General features: G+C 42.0%; 2 protein-coding genes across 6 annotated transcripts in view; one reads left to right on the forward strand and one right to left on the reverse strand.

Annotated features, from left to right (window-relative positions):
• Positions 1–1,333, reverse strand: part of LOC118401049 (chromatin remodeling regulator CECR2-like) — a 68,280-nt gene extending 66,947 nt beyond the window's left edge. Inside the window, exon 1 of the mRNA XM_035798227.2 lies at positions 1,045–1,333. Coding sequence (XP_035654120.1) covers positions 1,045–1,164 — 120 coding nt within the window. The 5' untranslated portion in view covers positions 1,165–1,333. The remainder of the gene's footprint in view (positions 1–1,044) is intronic.
• Positions 515–19,156, forward strand: slc25a18 (solute carrier family 25 member 18). 5 transcript variants are annotated; one of them, XM_035798229.2, is made up of 11 exons: positions 8,494–9,036; positions 9,190–9,381; positions 10,169–10,481; positions 10,818–10,940; positions 11,945–12,000; positions 12,325–12,415; positions 14,776–14,891; positions 14,999–15,182; positions 16,866–17,038; positions 17,867–17,942; positions 18,034–19,156. In XM_035798229.2, exons 3-11 carry the CDS (start codon positions 10,462–10,464, stop codon positions 18,173–18,175), a joined length of 981 nt encoding a protein of 326 aa, XP_035654122.1. In that variant the 5' UTR covers positions 8,494–9,036; positions 9,190–9,381; positions 10,169–10,461; the 3' UTR covers positions 18,176–19,156. The 5 variants fall into 5 exon arrangements, with proteins under 5 accessions (XP_035654125.1, XP_035654123.1, XP_035654124.1 ...); XM_035798232.2 differs by lacking the exons at positions 8,494–9,036; positions 9,190–9,381 and adding an exon at positions 515–642; XM_035798230.2 differs by lacking the exons at positions 8,494–9,036; positions 9,190–9,381 and adding an exon at positions 1,598–1,714.
• Positions 19,157–19,589: the final 433 nt, after the last annotated feature.

Consider the following 19,589-nt stretch of genomic DNA (forward strand, 5'->3'; position numbering starts at 1 on the left):
CGACAAACGAAACAACTGTTGGAATTGCTAGAAACCGATAAAGTTTAATTATGTAACAGAAGTGTAATACGTTAAATTATTCCCACATAGTAAAGTAACGCGCGAAATGACCGACTAATGAACGCCGACGTTCGACATGCATTTCTGTTTTGCTTCATAGAAAACAAGAATTTTGAACGACGGCTTCATCATTCTAACGTTAAAACATGAGCTAATAAAACAATGGCAGAATGTCAAATGCTACCCAAGCCAGATGGCTTGCTAGACAATAAACTCGAAACTCTCGTCATGAACTTGACTATTTGATAAAAACATGGCAACAGTGGATCAAAAGCGAGTAAGATACAACCTGCAAGTAACAGTACCCTTTATTCACGTGCATGTGATTTATTGCGTTGAGTATTCGCTAAAGATAATAGTTATGGCTCTCGTCTTAATAAATTACATGTTACAAATAGCTATAACTTCAAGCTATTTCACGGTGATATAATAAACATTTGTTTTAATCTATAACTTGGTTAACGTTTGGACATAGACGAATTACTACGGATGGCAATAAACACGAGCGAAACGTTCGATTTCACCAAATGAAAACAAATGGATCCCACCACATGGTTTTGTTTCGGCTGGCAAGAACTAAAGGTTAGTTATTTAATGTTGTTATGAAAATACAACCATTGGTGTCGCTAACGTTACATGGCTTGTTATACAAAGTAACAACATTTACATACCATGAAATACAACGTCCACGTTTATTTCAACTGGGACTTAAACGAGTTTTCAAACATTCTGACTTAGCTAGCTACTGTAGGCACTTGCTAGCTAACTAGCTAGTCAGTAACGTTAGCTAACTTGGCTAGCTACAGTAGGTAAACAGAGAAGTTCTGAATAGTAAGATGAGCTATAACGTTAACTTTTGGTACTTTAACTACCCTACAAACGCATTCTACGAGGCAAACATTAAGTTAATTGTAATTGCAGTCAAAAAATAGAAAAAAATAATGTCTCCCAAAATTCTAAATTTATTTTCCAGAACTTCTTTACCTCAATTTCAAAGTCTGGTAGGTTGAATGCAGTCCTGAACAGCGAACAGAAGTGGGCTATGGCGGGGACTTCCCACCAAGACTGGATCTCTTCCACAGAAATTGTACATCCCTGGGACATTTTCGGACCGAAAATTTGTTTCTCACATTAGAAATAATTTCCTCAAGGTTTGTGTAAAACCTCCTTAATTTAAACTTCCTTCAAATAAATTACAAAAGTTGATGTTCCATCCAGTCAGTTGCCATTACAAACCGGTCCGGAGAGTGCTAAGCTAGCAAATTACAATCTGTTTCAATCAGAATTTCACAAGAGCTGAACAGATGGGGTGGTGCTACCACCTCGGCGCAAGGAGGGGTGTTCTGTTACTTACGCAGCGTATTAAAATATACAAAAATCCACCAAGCATTTATAATACCCATCAACATATTTGTTTACTTGCAATTCTACTTAAATTAATATATATTGGTACTAACATTTGATTATCTGGGTTATTTGTTTTGTTTATGCTATCTTCAGCAGACATCCACCACCACCTCGGCTTGATAGACCAGTCCCGATTTAAAGGGTATGCTACTGATTTCAGAATGGTCTTTCAAAAGTACGGTATCTGCATAAAAATTGTGAGTGCTTCTTCTGTTGCGCGTTTTCAAGAGTTGAAGCAAAGTGGCAGGTGCGTGTACATCGACTTACATTTATTTGATCATTGGACCGTATTTTGGATGTTGCTTTTCTTTTGTTTTGTCCTCCCTGGTCCAGTTATGATGAGTTAGGTAATAATCTCCGTATTCAACTCCTATTATAGGCCAGCAATTAGCCTTCATATTTCAAATTTCAGTTTATATAAAAGCACAGTAAGTGTAGATTTGTTAGCTAGAATAGTGAGGAAAAGGTTTTGAATACATTTGTTTTGTAACGGCAGTCTCCTTCAATGGAGAGTAAGTACGTTTAGAATCTAAAGCGGTGGCTCCCCCCATCGCAGGAAGGGGAAAGCGCATGTAGCCTAAAGGAGAGAAGTGTGCACTGATCAGGAGGTGAGTGACCACTGGCCTGAGACGCTGTCATTTTGTCTCTCTGAACTGCCATTATATGACGGCTATCTTAATGGACTACCAAAATAACATAGCATAATTCACCATTTATAAGTAGGCTACACAACTTTACAATGGATTGAAGACAAAGGTCAATACTGCAATTTTCAGACGACAACCATCTGTTTAACATTTTCCATATTGTCATATTCAATAACAAATGGAAACTGCCCTTCGATTTAACCTAGCTATATTCTATTATATTCAATCAATGAGGCAAAAACATTAGAGGAACAAAGTGGAGTCGCAATTGAATGACTCAAGAGGCATGTAAAATAAAACAAAAATGTATTTGTCACATGCGCGAATACAACAGGCGTAGCCTTACCGCGAAATGCGTACTTAAAAGCCCTTAACCAACAATGCAGATAATTAAAAAAATAAAAATAAAGTAACACAATAAAATAGCAATAATGAGGCTATATACCATTACCCTGTCAATGTGCGGGGTACAGGTTAGTTGAGGTAATATGTGCATGTAGATAGGGGTAAAGTGACTATGCATAGATAATACACAGCAAGTAGCAGCAGCTAAAAAAAAGGGGTCAATGCAAATAGTATAGCCATTTTGATTAACTGTTTAGCAGTCTAATGGCTTAGGGGTAGAAGCTGTTAAGTAGCCTTTTGGACCTAGACTTGGCACTCCGGTACTCCTTGCCATGCGACAGCAGAGAGATCTATGACTAATGTGGCTGGAGTCTATGAACATTTTTTGGCCCTTATAACAATGCCTGGTATAAAGGTCCTGGATGTCAGGAAACTTGGCCCCAGGGATGTACTGGGCCATAAGCACTACCCTCTGTAGCTCCTTGCTGTCAAATACAGAGCAGTTGCCATACCAAGTGGTGATGCATCCAGTCAGGACATTCTCGATGGTGCAGCTGTAGAACTTTTTGAGGATCTGAGGACCCATGCCAAATCTTTTCAGTCTTTTCAGGGGGGAATAGGTGTTGTCGTGCCCTCTTTGCGACTGTCTTGGTGTGTTTGGACCATGATAGTTGGTCAGTGATGTGGACGCCAAGGAACTTGAAGCTCTCAACCCGCTCCACTACAGCCTTGTCGATGTGAATGGGTGCGTGCTCGGCCCCCCTTTTCTTATAGTCCACGATCAGCTCTTTTGTCTTGCTCACATGGACGGAGAGGTTGTTGTCCTGGCACAACACTCACAGGTCACTGACCTCCCTGTAGGCTGTCTCATCGTTGTCGGTGATCATCAGCAAACATAATGATGTCATGTGTCGCCACGTGGTTGTGGGTGAACAGGGAGTCCATGAGGGGATGAAGCGCCCACCCCTGAGGGTCCCCAGCGCTGCAGATGTGTTGTTGCCTACCCTTACCACCTGGTGGCGGCCTGTCAGGAAGTCCAGGATCCAGTTGCAGAGGGAGGTGTTTAGTCACAGGCTCCTTAACTTAGTAATGAGCTTTGAGGACGCTATGGTGTTGAACGCTGAGCTGGAGTCAACAAACAGACTTCTCACGTAGGTGTTCCTTTTGTCCAGGTAGGAAAGGCTAGTGTGGAGTGCAATGGAGATTGCGTCATCTGTGGATCTGTTGGGGCCGTATGCGAATTGTAGTGGGTTTCTGGGATGATGGTGTTGATGCAGCCTTTCAAAGCACTTCATGATGTGAGGCAGGTTACCTTGACGTTCTTGGGCACAGGGACTATGTAATCACACAGTTGTCTGGAACAGCTGGTGCTCTCATGCATTGTTCAGTGTTGGTTGCCTTGATGCAAGCAAGAAGGCATCTGGTAAGCTCGCGTCACTGGGCAGGGACTTCTGACAATCACGGCTTATAAAGGGAAAACCAGCCACATTGCGGACACCGAAGCCTCACTCCCAGACAAACTTAACACGCTCTCTGCCCGCTTTGAGGAAAACAACACAGAGCTGCGTCATGTGCCCCCGCTGCTCACAAGGACTCTGGCTCCCAATTTCTGTAGCCGCTGTGAGTAGAACTTTCAAATGTGTTAACTCTCACAAGGCTGCCATCCCGGACGGAATACCAAGCCGTGTCCTCAGTGCATGTGTAGACCAGCTGGCTGGGGTGTTTACGGACATATTCAACCTCTCTCTATTCCAGTCTGTTGACCCCACTTGCTTCACAATATCCACCATTGTTCCTGTATCCAAACAAGATGAAGTAACTGAACTAAATTACTATTGCCCCGTAGCACTCACCTCTGCCACAATAAAGTGTTTTGAGAGGCTAGTCAAGGACCATATCCCCTCCACCTTGCCCGACATCCTAGACCCATTACAATTTGCATACCGTCCCAACAGATCCACATACAATGCAAACGCTGTTGCATTGCACACCAACCTATCCAACCTGGACAAGAGGAATACCTATGTGACAATGCTGTTCATCAACTACAGCTCTGCTTTCAAAACCATAGTTCCCTCCAAGTTTGTCACTAAGCTCAGGGCCCTGGGTCTGAACTCCTTCCTTTGAAATTGTGTACTAGACTTCCTCTGTGGTGAGAGTAGGCAACAACACCTCCACCACACTGATCCTCTACACGGAGGCTCCCCAGAGGTGTGTGCTCAGACCCCATTCACTCATGACTGCGTGGCTACGCACGACTCCAACTCAATCATAGAGTTTGCTGATGACACAACAGTGGAAGGCCTGATTACCATCCACAACGAGACAGCCTACAGGCAGGAGGTTAGAGCCCTGGCGAGTGGTGCCAGGATAATAACCTCTCCCTCAATGTAAAAAAAAAATACAAAATTAAATTACATTTAAAAATTTAAAAGTCAAAGCCGGGATAGAAAGACTTAAAAACATTTCTTATCTCCAGGCCATCAGACCAGCCAGCTACCTGCTCGGTACTCTGTCCTGCACCTTGAGACTAATGCATTATGTACAGTGCCTTTCGGAAAGGATTCAAACCCCTTGACTTCTTCCACATTTTGTTATGTTACAGCCTTATTCTAAAATGGATTGAATGAATTTATGGACATGATTTGGAAAGGCACACACCTGTCTATATAAGGTCCCCCAGTTGGCAGTGCATGTCAGAGCAAAAACCAAGCCATGAGGTCTAAGGAATTGTCCGTAAAGCTCTGAGACAGGATTGTGTCGAGGCACAGATCTGGGCAAGGGTACCAAAAAATGTCTGTAGCATTGAAGGTCCCCAAGAACACAGTGGCCTCCATCATTATTAAAAGGAACAAGTTTGGAACCACCAAGACTCTTCCAAGAGCTGGCCGCCCGGCCAAACTGAGCAATCGGGGGAGAATGGCCTTGTTCAAGGAGGTGACCTAAAACCCGGTGGTCACTCTGACAGAGCTCCAGAGTCCCTCTGTGGAGATGGGAGAACCTTCCAGAAGGACAACCATCTTTGCAGCAATCCACCAATCAGGCCTTTATGGAAGAATGGTCAGACGGAAGCCACTGCTCAGTAAAAGGTACATGACAGCCCGCTTGGAGTTTGTCAAAAGGCAACTAAAGGACCCTCAGACCATGGGAAACGAGATTTTCTGGTCTGATGAAACCAATATTGAACTCTTTGGCCTGAATGCCAAGCGTCACATCTGGAGAAAACCTGGCACCATCCCTATGGTGAAGCATGGTGGTGGCACCATTATGCTGTGGAGATGTTTTTCAGCGGCAGGGATTGGAAGAGTAGTCAGGATCGAGGTAAAGATGAATGGAGCAAAGTACAGAGCGATCCTTCATGAAAACCTGCTCCAGACCGCTCAGGAACTCCACCTGGGGTGAAGGTTCACCTTCCAACAGCACAATGACCCTAAGCACACAGCCAAGACAACGCAGAAGTGGCTTCAGGACAGGTCTCTGAATGTCCTTGAGTGGCCCAGCTAGAGCCCGGACTTGAACCCGATCTAACATCTCTGAAGAGACCTGAAATAGCTGTGCAGCGACACTCTCCATCCAACCTGACAGAGCTTGAGAGGATCTACAGAGAATGGGAGAAACTCTTCAAATACAGGCGTGCCAAGCTTCTGTGTCATACCCAAGAAGACTCAAGGCTGTAATAGCTGCCAAAGGTGCTTCAACAAAGTACTGAGTAAAGGGGCTGAATACTTATGTAAATGTGATATCAGTTTTTTTATTTGTAAAACCTGTGTTTGCTTTGTCATTATGGGGCATTGTGTGTAGATTGATGAGGGGGAAAAAATTATTTAAAACATTTTAGATTAAGGCTGTAACTTAACAAAATGTGGAAAAAGTCAAGGGGTGTGAATACTTTCCAAATGCACTGTGTATACTGTAGAGTAATTGAACGCTGACAACCTCATATTCTGTTTATATATTGTTGTTTACTCATGGTGTATGTACACTGGGTATACCAAAAATTAGGAACACCTTCCTAATATTCAGATGCACCCCCACCTCTTTTACCCTCAGAACAGCCTCAATTCGTCAGGCCATGGACTCTAAAAGGTGTCGAAAGCGTTCCACAGGGATGCTGGCCCAGTTTGATGCCAAAGCTTCCCACAGTTGTGTCAAGTTGGTTGGATGGCCTTTGGGTGGTGGGTCATTCTTGATACACACAAGAAACAGTTGAGTGTGAAAAACCCAGCAGCGTTGTAGTTCTTGACACAAACCGGTGCGCCTGGCACCTACCAATTGTCTCAAGGCTTAAAGATCTTTCTTTCTTTAACCTGTCTCCTCCTCTTAATCGACACTGATTGTAGTAGATTTCACAAGTGACATCAATAAGGATTTTTGTTTATTATTTGTATTGTATTTGTGAGACATTCTACTGCATCGTTGGAGTTAGAAACACAATTTTGCTGCACCTGCTATAACACCAGCAAATCTGTGTACGACCAATACATTTTGATTTTTAATTTAATTTGATTAGGACTGGGGTTGATTGAGAAGTCACCTCCGGGCTAGGCGGTGGACAGCTTTCACAGTGCTGTCAATGGTGTGATGGGCTTAGGTCCCCTGGGAGCCTCTATGCCCCCTCAGTGCTGCCATGTTGCTAGGAGACAGACAGATCCTGACTGCCTGTTGTCCTGTGTGGCTGTGGTCGAGCTTAGGTAGCCTACTCATTTTAGAACGTGGACTTTGTTCAATGATCCAGGCTCTTTCAGAACATCCAGTCACAACTCTCAGAGGGGATCAACAACATGCCATCTATGTGCCTCAAAATGACTATCCAATACCATGTCATGCAGCTCACTAGCTTTGTCCTAATATAGACTGACCATTGTTTTAAGATTAAAAGACCATGCATGATTACAAATAATGAGTCACCTCAGTGAGCATGATCTTTGTCATCATGTAGTTTGCGTTGAATTTCAGTTGATTGTGTAAGCACTCTAGCTGCAAGGGACAAAATTGTGTAAGTACACTATAGTTGGGCTATTCTGAGTACTGTCTGTATGTGTAACCTTATAGGACATTGATTGATGAAACTGAGGCAATAGGAAAGGTATGGATCATGCATCCAACCCCAGGTTGGTCATCAATATCATACCCATGACGTTGTCAGTGATGACTTTGTCTACTGTTCCTCTGGATGTACTTGTGCAGTATTTGAACCAGAACTCACTGACTCAATATGGCCAAACAAAGGATCTCTGGAATACGAATACATTACATAATCACAGTCTACTCTATGAAAACGGTGAAATCCTCTTTACCAGGAGTTAAGGGGTGTCCAGTGTTTGTAACCTGACACCAGGCAGTCTGGGGCCACATTTACCCACTGCAACACACTGGTGTGAGAGCTGCTCTCTCATTGGTGCTTTCTGAAAGGCTCAACTGCCAGCTCAGAGAAGACAAGTACTCTCCTCCACAAAAAGACCATCCATAATGCTTCCACTCTTACAACGACCTTGTCATTGTGGAAGAAAATAAACACGCTCGATAATGCGATAATAACAAATGTAAACATAAAGTTGTAGATAGGCAATAACAGGGGTTGCAACCACTGTCTTGTTATGGCAATTGACAATTTAGTCCAGTCTGTCTCTGCAGTCTGCATGCAGAATGTATAACATGAAGCTCACACCTGTTTCCACCTGAGTTTCACAGACTCTCTGACTTGTGTACCACTCCAAAAGATAAGAAAAAATGTTCTACCAGCCTGTGTTTTTCTCTCTTGTAATTTATGCCCTTTTTTACATTTGTCTTTGTACTCTAACGTGACAACAGATTGTAACCCAAATGAGAAACATCCATCGAAAAGCGCCATTTACTTTTGGAATGCAAGTATTTGCCAGTTGATGAGACTAATTTTCAATGTCAGAAGTTGTTTTCTCACGAACATAAATCAATACTAAAATCCATACTTATATAAATCAGTTGGGGCAAGACAGGGTAGAGCTTGTGTTAGTGGAATCAGTTGTTGCAGTAATGCTGTGAGTTGCTGTTATTCCATTGATTGTTTCAGTTATATATTATTCTTACAATTATTTTTTAAATGCTTTTGTTAAATGTTTTTGTTGTTTATTGTCGTTTTAATTGAATTTTAAATATCAGTGTCTCTGTCAGTTGTGGCTCATATTGGGTCTCTGCGGTATTATGCCACGCTTGTGCTGCTACTGATTAGGCTCTCTCATACATAAAGTGCCTTTGTATTGCAGCTCAGATTTTTGTGGATTATAATAGCAATATTTTTGCACAGTCAGCATGGTATGTGAGTGGGGAGTTCAGTTTCTGTAGCTTTGTGGTGTGACTATAGGCAGAGTTTATGTCGCGTTGCGTTAGTGCAGAGCTGTGTTGCCTGGGCTGTGTCACAGTGACTCACCACAAGAGGGAGGGACTTAGGCAGGAGGACAATGCTGGTGTTTGTGCAACGGCCCCTGAGTGGCGACTAGGTCTCTCAGATCGCTCTCGCTTGAATACCATTGCTGCACACATTGTTGAAGCGAAAGAAAAGTGGACAGCTTGATCCTGCTTGTGGGATGCACTGAGAGGGGTAAGTTCCCCATTGCTATCTTTCTTATGAAAAATGTCAGACTTAAAACAAGCTATGTTGTCTGAGCTCGATGATCTGGTGCAGTTTGGAGAAGTTGGGGCTTTTGGGATTGAGGTTGGCGTGGGGTAGACGCTCTTGTCTGTGTTTTGGCAGGGGACTAGTGTGAAAGGAGCGGAGCTGAAAGAAAGTTTCACAGAGAGGCTCAGTGAAAGGCATGTGCAGAATGTGATTGGGCACTAGAAATGCAAGTACAGAGCTGTAGTAAGAGAGGGATCAAGAGGAACGGTTCAAAAGAGGAGGATGGTTGTGGTGAAAGATAAGAACTGAGGAGAAATCAACAGAAAGGTGAGAGATGGAGAAAGGTGAATTGATTGTATTTTAATAGAAAGAGAAGCGAGGATAGAGGGAAGGTTTACTGAGGTAAAAATAGACTGAAGGGGAATGGAGGTGGGGAGATTAAGAGGGAGATTAATTAGGGAGCTGAGAGAAGGAAGTAAGGAGAGAAAAAATTAAGAAAGGGTAAGGGGACACAGAGGAGAAGAGGGTAATTTTTGAGGTGGGAACACCTGATGTCAATTTTACATCTTGGGTAATATTATCTATAATAATGTTGTACAGGCCAGCTTCTGACAATCATTGTTGGCAGAAAAAAAGTTGTCAAATTTTCGTACACAGCAAAAATAAATATTTCAGTTCTGCCCTCCTATGTAGATCAAATAGTCATCCCTTTTAGCAATAAGATTAGAGAGACTTAAGACAAGTGGGAGACCCAGGAAATTCTGCCTCAGTATTATGACTGACCTGCCTGGGTAACAGACGTGTTTGTGCTAACCTTCACCTCCTTGTCCAATGCCAACATGACAAGGAGTGGCATGATGGCGCAAACAGATCTGGGACCCTGGTAATGAATGACCAGGATGGGCTTCAATTAATAACCAGGTTGGGCTTCAGAATTCTGATTCAGTTTGTGGACATTTCTGCAATACCCTATTGCTATAACTATTGCTATAAAGAGTTGTCACTGCAGTTCAGAGAGTTAACACAGAGATAAAAGGACCTCTGTATGATACTGAGGTATGGGAAAAGGTAACCTGACCCATGTAATTGGTGTGGCCTTGCTCTTTTGGAACAGACCGGAACCACTTGTATTCCTGTGTAGCACAGCAGAGCAGGAAGACTGGCCAGAGGACACCAGTTAAGTTCAGGTGGTGGGTGCCACATTATAGCGGAGAGGAACCCCAATGGTTCCCCACTGTGGAAGAAAAGACACCACATTGATACCATAGAGGCGGCAAGCTGCATTTGTGCTGGAGTCAGGTGGGCCGGTAAGGGTACGGTAGTGGTGACACCTTGGGGCTGAGCAGGTGTGCCGATCGGAGGAGGAGGAAGGAAACTGACGTGGGCTGGAGCCCAGTGACAGCCAGGATGGCCGAGCAGAAAGTTAGGTACACAATTACAATATCTCTTCACCTAGAACCTTGAGGATTCAATCTAACAATAGAGTGAAAGGAGAAAACATTTTGTTTTTCCCTATGTTAACATTGTGCATTTATCAAGTGTTTATGTCTGTGTCTTTCCATGTATGTATGTATGTATGTATGTATGTATGTATGTATGTATGTATGTATGTATGTATGTATGTATGTATGTATGTATGTATGTATGTATGTATGTATGTATGTATCTGTTCCTCTTTGTCTGGGTGTTTTGCATGGATATGTTTCCCTCTGTCGGCTTGCGTGGGTGTGTGTGCTTGTGTTTTGTGGTTTCCATCTCCGCAGCCTACCTGCTAAGCTGATTAATGGGGGCGTGGCAGGGCTGGTGGGTGTGACCTGTGTGTTTCCTATTGATCTGGCTAAGACCCGCCTACAGAACCAGCAGGGTGCCCGAGTCTACACCGGGATGTGAGTACTGCCTTGGCTCCTCTTTTATTTTATCCACACAAGGGACTTGAGGCACTTCCTGTCCTGACTCGCACCAGGGATTTGAGGTATTTTGAAAGAGGGAGTTTTCCTCTTTTGGACGAATACAGTTTATTGAATTGGAAGAAAGAGAGAATAGTTCTGTTTGACTCATACACACAGTAATTGTTTACAAGTAATCCGACTAAGCTGTCCATGAGGGCAGGTTGGGTCGAATGTGTTTTTGCACATCTGCATTCAAAACAATTATTTGGTGGTGTATTGGTGAGCTCTATATTTACAGAGTGGCTTTCACAATAAATCCGACAGGGAAAAAAGCTTATTCCTGGCTCAATGGTATTACTTCTTGACATTCTTGGCTCTACTGGTTGTCTAGTACAGACAGCTATCTAGCTCTATACATCTGTACAGATAAGACAGTGCTATGGCAACAGGGTTGAGTGGGCATTGTGCCTATATTTACCTTGGTGAAGACAGAATGTTGGCCCAGTGAGTTACTGGTTGGCACAGGAGTGATCCTTTGGCATCCTGACTACACATGGTCTTTTAATTAAGTAACAATCTAGTAGCTGCTCATGAAGTTGATCACATCAATGTAAAATCACAATGTGAACCAATTAAAGGAAAGTGTCCATCAATTATGTTTGTGTTTGTAGCTGTGTTTAAGTGATACCAAACAACCAACATTCAAATATGTAGGGGTTCTGTTAAGATTGTCTTGTCAATGTATTGTAAGGAAATGAAAATTACATACATGGTATTCATTTTTTAAAATGTATTATTATTATTAAATATTAAAACATACAATCTACATGCAGTGAAGACGCTCAACATTTACATAACATTCAGGTATTCATTGTTTATGCATGGTCAATAAGCATCAGTTATCAATGTTATAAAATAAATCCTGAATTTCAAGGATGGAATTCTTCAGAAAGTTCACCCAAAATGATTTTACTTTAATATTTCTCCCTTTTTATGTGAAGGCTGGACTGTTTGACGAAGACAGTTAAGATGGAAGGCTACTTTGGGATGTATAGAGGTACTATTTCCCTGGATTCATGTAATGTACAATTCTGTGTTTTGAGTTTAGCTAACACTGCCTAAATTGACATAACTGCAGTAAACCTTGTATTGTACTTTTTTTTAAAGTATTTTTTAAATTTATTTTATTTAACCTTTATTTAACAAGGCAAGTCAGTTAAGAACAAATTATTATTTACAATGACGGCCTACCAATTAAGCACTTACAGTTAGTAACTAACCTAGAGCTAATCATATGGAAGTGCAGCGCAGGGGAAGGTTTTGTGTATGACGTTAACTGTAGTTTGTGTTGCTATAATCCATTACCCCTCCCCCTCCCCAGGTGCAGTAGTGAATCTCACTCTTGTCACACCAGAGAAAGCCATCAAACTGGCAGCAAATGATATCTTCAGACAGAAACTCTCCAAGGATGGGTAACTCACATTTAGTCCTAGAACAGCACCTACACCTTTTTCACAATTCAACTGAAATATATTGAAACTGAATGGATGGAGTTTTGGCCTGCCTGGTGAACTCAATTCATTAATAGACCAATAAGAAAGAGAATCCCAAACCTCTATGCCAATAACAGCTCATTTTCAGGTTTCCCCTCCCCATTCAGACCACTCCCAGACAGTCCTAGCAAAATTCTTGTGTGTGAAATTGCTCTTTGCTATTTTTGTCTTTTTGACCATTTGAAAGTGGCAATATGTACATTTGTGGGCAACCCAACCAAATTCACACAGAAATGTGAGTTATAGATCTATCATTCTACTTGGAAGCGGTAGATACTGTATATTCTATGTATGCTTTTTCTATGCTCTTGTTTTTGTGTCTTTTACTTTCAGTTTTGTACACAAGCTTCAAGCAGCTGTAACAACAATATTTTTGGTTATGAAAATATATTTCACAGCGGTTTAGATGGTACAACGATTCTCCTCACTATACTAGCTTATTTTGTCACAAACTGAAATTAGGCGAATTACTAGAGTTTTAGCAACCAGGAAATGGCGGAGTGGTTTCTGCATAGCGCAACTTTAATTGAAAACAATCACAGTAAGGTACTTAATTGTTACCCAGAAACAATTTTATATTGAGATAAAAACAGCTGCATTGGACCCCACCTTGAGAACCTCTGCCTTAAAGTACTTACAGTTGAAGTCGGAAGTTTACATACACCTTACACCACATTTAAACTCAGTTTTTCACAATTCCTGACATTTAATACTAGTAAAAATTTCCTGTCTTAGGTCAGTTAGGATCACCACTTTATTTTAAGAATGTGATATGTCAGAATAATAGTAGAGAGAATGATTTATTTCAGCTTTTATTTCTTTCATCACTTTCCCAGTGGGTCAGAAGTTTACATACACTCAATTAGTATTTGGTAGCATTGCCTTCAAATTGCTTAACTTGGGTCAAACATTTAGGGTAGCCTTCCACATGCTTCCCACAGTAAGTTGGGTGAATTTTGGCCCGTTCCTCTTGACAGATCTGGTGTAACTGAGTCAGGTTTAGGCCTCCTTGCTCGCACACTCTTTTTCAGTTCTGACCACAAATTTTCTATAGGATTGAGGTCAGGGCATTGTAATGGCCACTCCAATACCTTGACTTTGTTGTCCTTAAGCCATTTTGCCACAACTTTGGAAGTATGCTTGGGGTCATTGTCCATTTGGAAGACCCATTTGCGACCAAGCTTTAACTTCCTGACTGATGTCTTGAGATGTTGCTTCAATATATCCACATAATTTTCCATCCTCATGATGCCATCTATTTTGTGAGGTGCACCAGTATGGCCATTATGGCGATTTTGTTTCATCAGACCAGAGGACATTTTTCCAAAAAGTATAATCTTTGTTCCCACGTGCAGTTGCAAACTATAGTCTGGATTTTTTTATGCTGGTTTTGGAGCAGTGGCTTCTTCCTTGCTGAGCGGCCTTTCAGGTTATGTCGATACAGGACTCGTTTTTACTGTGGATATAGATACCTTTGTACCCGTTTCCTCCAGCATCTTCACAAGGTCCTTTGCTGTTGTTCTGGGATTGATTTGCACTTTTCGCTCCAAAGTATGTTAATCTCTAGGAGACAGAACGTGTCTCCTTCCTGAGCGGTATGACGGCTGCGTGGTCCCATGGTGTTTATACTTGCGTACTATTGTTTGTACAGATGCACGTGGTACCTTCAGTCATTTGGAAATTGCTCCCAAGAATGAACCAGACTTGTGGAGGTCTACAATATTTTTTTCTGATGTATTGACTGATTTCTTTTGATTTTCCCATGATGTCAAGCAAAGAGGCACTGAGTTTGAAGGTAGGCCTTGAAATACATCCACAGCTACACCTCCAATTGACTAAAATGATGTAAATTAGCCTATCAGAACCTTCTAAAGCCATGACATAATTTTCTGAAATTTTCCCAGCTTTTTAAAGGCAGTCAATTTAGCGTATGTAAACTTTTGACCCACTGGAATTGTGATACAGTGAATTAGAAGTGAAATAATCTGTCTTTAAACAATTGTTGGAAAAATTTGATGTCCTAACCAACTTCCAAGAGTGGTTGAAAAACCTATTTTTAATGACTCCAACCTAAGTGTATGTAAACTTCCAACTTCAACTGTATTCATGCAAGAAGGTCATCAGGTGGATAATCCTTAGTTAACATAACATTAATGTAATAAAGTCAGACGATCGAAGGTGCTATTCCTGCAGTGCACTGTGTCTATTTATCAGAATGGTGGTGCCATTTCTTTTTGTGTTATTTATTACCCTGCTAACCCTGTCATTTTGTCCCACAGGAAGTTGCCCCTATGGGGGGAGATACTGGCAGGATGTGGGGCGGGGACGTGTCAGGTGATAGTGACCACACCCATGGAGATGCTCAAGATCCAGTTGCAAGACGCAGGAAGGTTGGGTGAGTTCTGTGAACCATTTGTCCTTAGGCCACAGCTGTCTGTGCTAAGCAGTGATAATGACTCTGCTGCTGAAGTTTTTGACACTGATGTGGTGTGTGTGTGACAGCTGCCATAACCAGAGTGGTCCAAGCACCCACTGCAGCTCCTGGTCCAGCGCCGTCATTCGTGGCCCCCCCTACAGCCCAGCCAGCCCCACCACCACGGACCACTGCCATCCGTATCACCCTGGAGCTACTGAAAACACGCGGCCTGCCTGGCCTTTACCGGGGAGCAGGAGCCACACTGATGAGGTCATCTCTCTGTTTCTCTCAAATTCACATAGGCAACAGCATACAAAGTCAACCACTGAATTGATGATATTAGACAAACTGTGTGTGTGTGTGTCAAACACACGCACGCACTCACTCACTCACCGACTCATTCACTCCCTGTGTGCCAAGCACACACAAACATACATGCACACAAACATGTTTCTGTTGCTCAGTTCTGAGTAATCCTGAACTGAGTGAACTGAGGTAACCTGCTAGACTCACTGTCAGGCCTGATTTGTCTCATTGTCTCATTACTGGTGATTAGTTCATGGCAAAGACTTTCAGATTTACTTCTGGTGAAGGCTACCTCATTTACGTACACCACGTACCGCATCCCTCTGTTCAACATTGGACCTTTTTTGGAAATAAGTTGTCTCTTACACTAAGCACTGTACATAGAATGTATCTCGGGTCTGACTGGCACACTGGCTTATCAAGCCCAAAATACAGTACCAGTCAAAAGTTTGGACAGACTTACTCATTCAAGGGTTTTTCTTTATTTTGTACTATTTTCTACATTGTAGAATAAAAGTGAAGACATCAAAACTATGAAATAACACATATGGAATCATGTAGTAACCAAAAAGTTGTTAAACAAATCAAAATATATTTTAGATTCTTCAAAGTAGCCACCATTTTCCTTGAAGACAGCTTTGCACACTCTTGGCATTCTCTCAATGAGCACTTGCTGGCTGTTTTTCCTTCACTCTGCAGTCCAACTCATCCCAAACCATCTCATTTGGGTTGAGGTCGGGTGATTGTGGAGGCCAGGTCATCTGATGCAGCACTCCATCACTCTCCTTGGTCAAATAGCTCTTACACAGCCTGGAGGTGTTTTTTGGGTCATTGTCCTGTTGGAAAAAAATTATAGTCCCACTAAGTGCAAACCAGATGGGATGGTGTATCGCTGCAGAATGCTGTGGTAGCCATGCTGGTTAAGTGTGCCTTGAATTCTAAATAAATCACTGACAGTGCCACCAGCAAAGCACCATTACACCTCCTCCTCCATGCTTCACGGTGGGAACCACACATGCGGAGATCATCCGTTCACCTATTCTGCATCTCAGAAAGACACTGGGTTGGAACCAAAAATCTAAAAGTTGGACTCATCAGACCATTCATGTCTTAATGTAATGATGGACTGTTGTTTCTCTTTGCTTATTTGAGCTGTTCTTGCCATACTATGGACTTGGTCTTTTACCAAATAGGGCTATATTCTGTATACCCCTCCTACCTTGTCACAACACTGGCTGATTGGCTCAAACACATTTAAGAAGGAAAGAAATTCCACAAACTAACTTTTAACAAGGCACACCTGTGAATTTAAATGCATTCCAGGTGACTACCTCATGAAGCTGGTTTAGGAATGCCAAGAGTGTGCAAAGCTGTCATCTAGGCAAATGGTGGCTATTTTGAAGATTCTCAAATATAAAATATATTTTGATTTAACACTTTTGGTTACTTCATGATTCCATATGTGTTATTTCATAGTTTTGATGTCTTCACTATTATTCTACAATGTAGAAAATAGTCCAAATAAAGAAAAATCCTGGAATTAGTAGGTGTGTCCAAAATGTTGACTGGTACTGCAAATCAATAGGTTCTTGCAGTGTTAATCCTCCTGTGGACTGAGCCATACCTCTGTTTTCTTTCATTTTCTAGGGACGTCCCTTTCTCTATGATCTACTTCCCGATGTTCGCCAACCTGAACACGTTGGGCCGAGGAGGGCCGAGTAGCCATGGAGACCTGCAGGAGCGGGCCCCCTTCCTGCAGTCCTTCACGGCAGGCTGCACAGCCGGATCAGTGGCAGCTGTAGCTGTCACACCACTGGACGGTGAGAGAGACAGAGGCAGGGAAGGGCTGGGGGAGCCCCATAAAGCAGATATAAACCTCTGTATTCTCAGTGTCATTCAGTAACGTACACGTTATTCAGTCGCAGTACATGTTGTAATGCACACAATAAAACCATCTAATCCTTATGTACAGTGGCAAGAAAAAGTATGTGAACCCTTGGAATTACCTGGATTTCTGCAGAATTATTCAGAAAATTTGATCTGATCTTCATCTTAGTCACAACAAGACAAACACAGTGTGCTCAAACTAATAACACACAAATTATTGTATTTTTCTCGTCTATATTGAATATATCATTTAAACATTCACAGTGTAGGTTGGAAAAAGTATGTGAACACACACAAAATTTGAGTTTGCTATTCACAAGAAGCATTGCCTAATGTGAACCATTCCTCGAATAAAAGAGATCTCAGAAACCTAAGATGAATTGTTTGTGTGTTATTAGTTTAAGCAGACTGTGTTTGTCTATTGTTGTGACTTAGATGAAGATCAGATCAAATTTTATGACCAATTTATGCAGAAATCCAGGTAATTCCAAAGGGTTCACATACTTTTTCTTGCCACTGCAGATGTCGAACAGGGACAGTTTGTAAGGTCTGAGTCCTGTGTTGGGTTGGGGTTGCAGAGGCTATTGAATTTACTTAGGGGATTACAATTAAATGATACCCCAAGTGCAGTGGAATGAACTACGGTATTATCAATAACTCAAGAATCCCAGAGCACAATGATACCCACATTGTATGTACTTTATAAAGGGTAGTTGAGTTGACATTGATGTCTCTGTGTGTGTGTGTGTGTTTGTTGGCAGTCATAAAGACCCGTATACAGACCTTGCAGAAGGGGGAGGGGGAGGACACATACCGTGGCATTGTTGACTGCACACGGTAAGGCATGCACCGGAAAACCCACACGTTTGCTGCTCCAATGTGTATGTGTAAACCTTTCACTGACAGCAGGTTTCTCACCTTTCCATAGGCGGATCTGGAGTAAAGAGGGCCCAGCAACATTCCTCAAAGGGGCAACATGTCGCGCTCTGGTCATTGCCCCTCTCTTTGGCATCGCACAGGGGGTCTACTTTCTGGGCGTAGGAGAGCAGTTGCTAGGGCTACTGGAATAACAGCAGAATGTGACCCTTTACAGTATAGAACATACTGCTTCATTCACCAGTGAAAGTGAATGGCGGGAGAGAGGAGTGTAGCCCTAACTGTATGAGCACTGAGTACATGGAGAGAGAGAGCGAGAGAAAGACCGAAAGAGAGAGGTCACAATCAGTTAACCAAATGATGAGGAAGAGAGTGAAGGATGATGGGGAGGCTCTAACTGTTAACATGGGAAACAACATTGCACACTAATTATGTTTGTCTAGATTTCTAAAATGTGTAAGCAGGGTTCTATAGGTTAAATAGGCTTCTGAGTGTATATGTATGTGACTAATCTGGAGGTGTGTCTCAGCCAGGTTGGTGTCTTAGGGTTGTACGTTCAACTTGAGAGCTAACTCTCCATGGTTCTTATGCAGAAGGGTCCTTGAGTTTGCCATCACTAAGGAAGTTGCCAAGCTAGTGTGTTATTTGAGTGACAAAACCCTCTTGAAATTTGATTTCAAACTATCAAATCTTTTTATGAATGTTTTATAATGTTGACTACATTGCCATGTTTGATGAGAAGTCTAAACTAGAACTTGGCCCGCATTTCAAAGCAAATGGTTCACCTTTCACAGAGAGATATCCTTTTTGTTTTGTTTTATGAAAAAGGACTTAACCTCCACATTAGCTCAGTGAGTTGCTTTCCCATCCGTGAGTCCAGAGTTGTAATCTTCTGTCCTGTGTCAAGCACTGCCAGTTAACTGTATAGGGTCAGTTGTTAATGCTTTAATCCTATCTCTGTACTGTAACCTGCTGAACAGCCAGGCTCCTCTCCTACAGTTTAGACTGCTGGGCCTGCACTCTGAGGCCTTACCTTCCTGTTCACCACAACTCTGAGGCTCGGAAGCAAACCTCCTCTAGCTGTATTACTGTTAGCTTAACTTTTTTAATGCTTCTATGAATGACATGTCAGTTCACACAATAAAAATAATAAAAATAAAGCCTTATTTTGCTGATGGAGTCTCTTGTCCAAAACATTTAACTTGTGCGTAAATCTTAACATTTGGAATTCAGCATAATTGTTGAAAGTGTTCAAATGTCTGTATTGATGTACAATTTAGTGAAGCCTATGACAAGATCCATTTTAAAGCAGGTTCTTGTGAACTCTCTATGGTGTAAATCCACAAGGTGGCAATAAAAGCATTTTGTTTTGTACATTTTTAAAGCCGAACGCTACATTTTATGATGGGTCTGGAATAACCATTTTAGTATTAATTGGAGTGAACTGCAAATGAAAATACTGAATATTCACATTTCTGTATGTATTTATTATTAATCACATTGGTAAGTAACAATAAAAGACATCCATTCTCTAATCCACTATATTCCCATTCAACACTAAATATACACACACACACACAACCATCAAACGGAATACAGCAGCAGCCA

The sequence above is a fragment of the Oncorhynchus keta genome, chromosome 22, assembly GCF_023373465.1.
Source record: "Oncorhynchus keta strain PuntledgeMale-10-30-2019 chromosome 22, Oket_V2, whole genome shotgun sequence".
In the NCBI taxonomy this organism is placed as follows: Eukaryota; Metazoa; Chordata; class Actinopteri; order Salmoniformes; family Salmonidae; genus Oncorhynchus; species Oncorhynchus keta.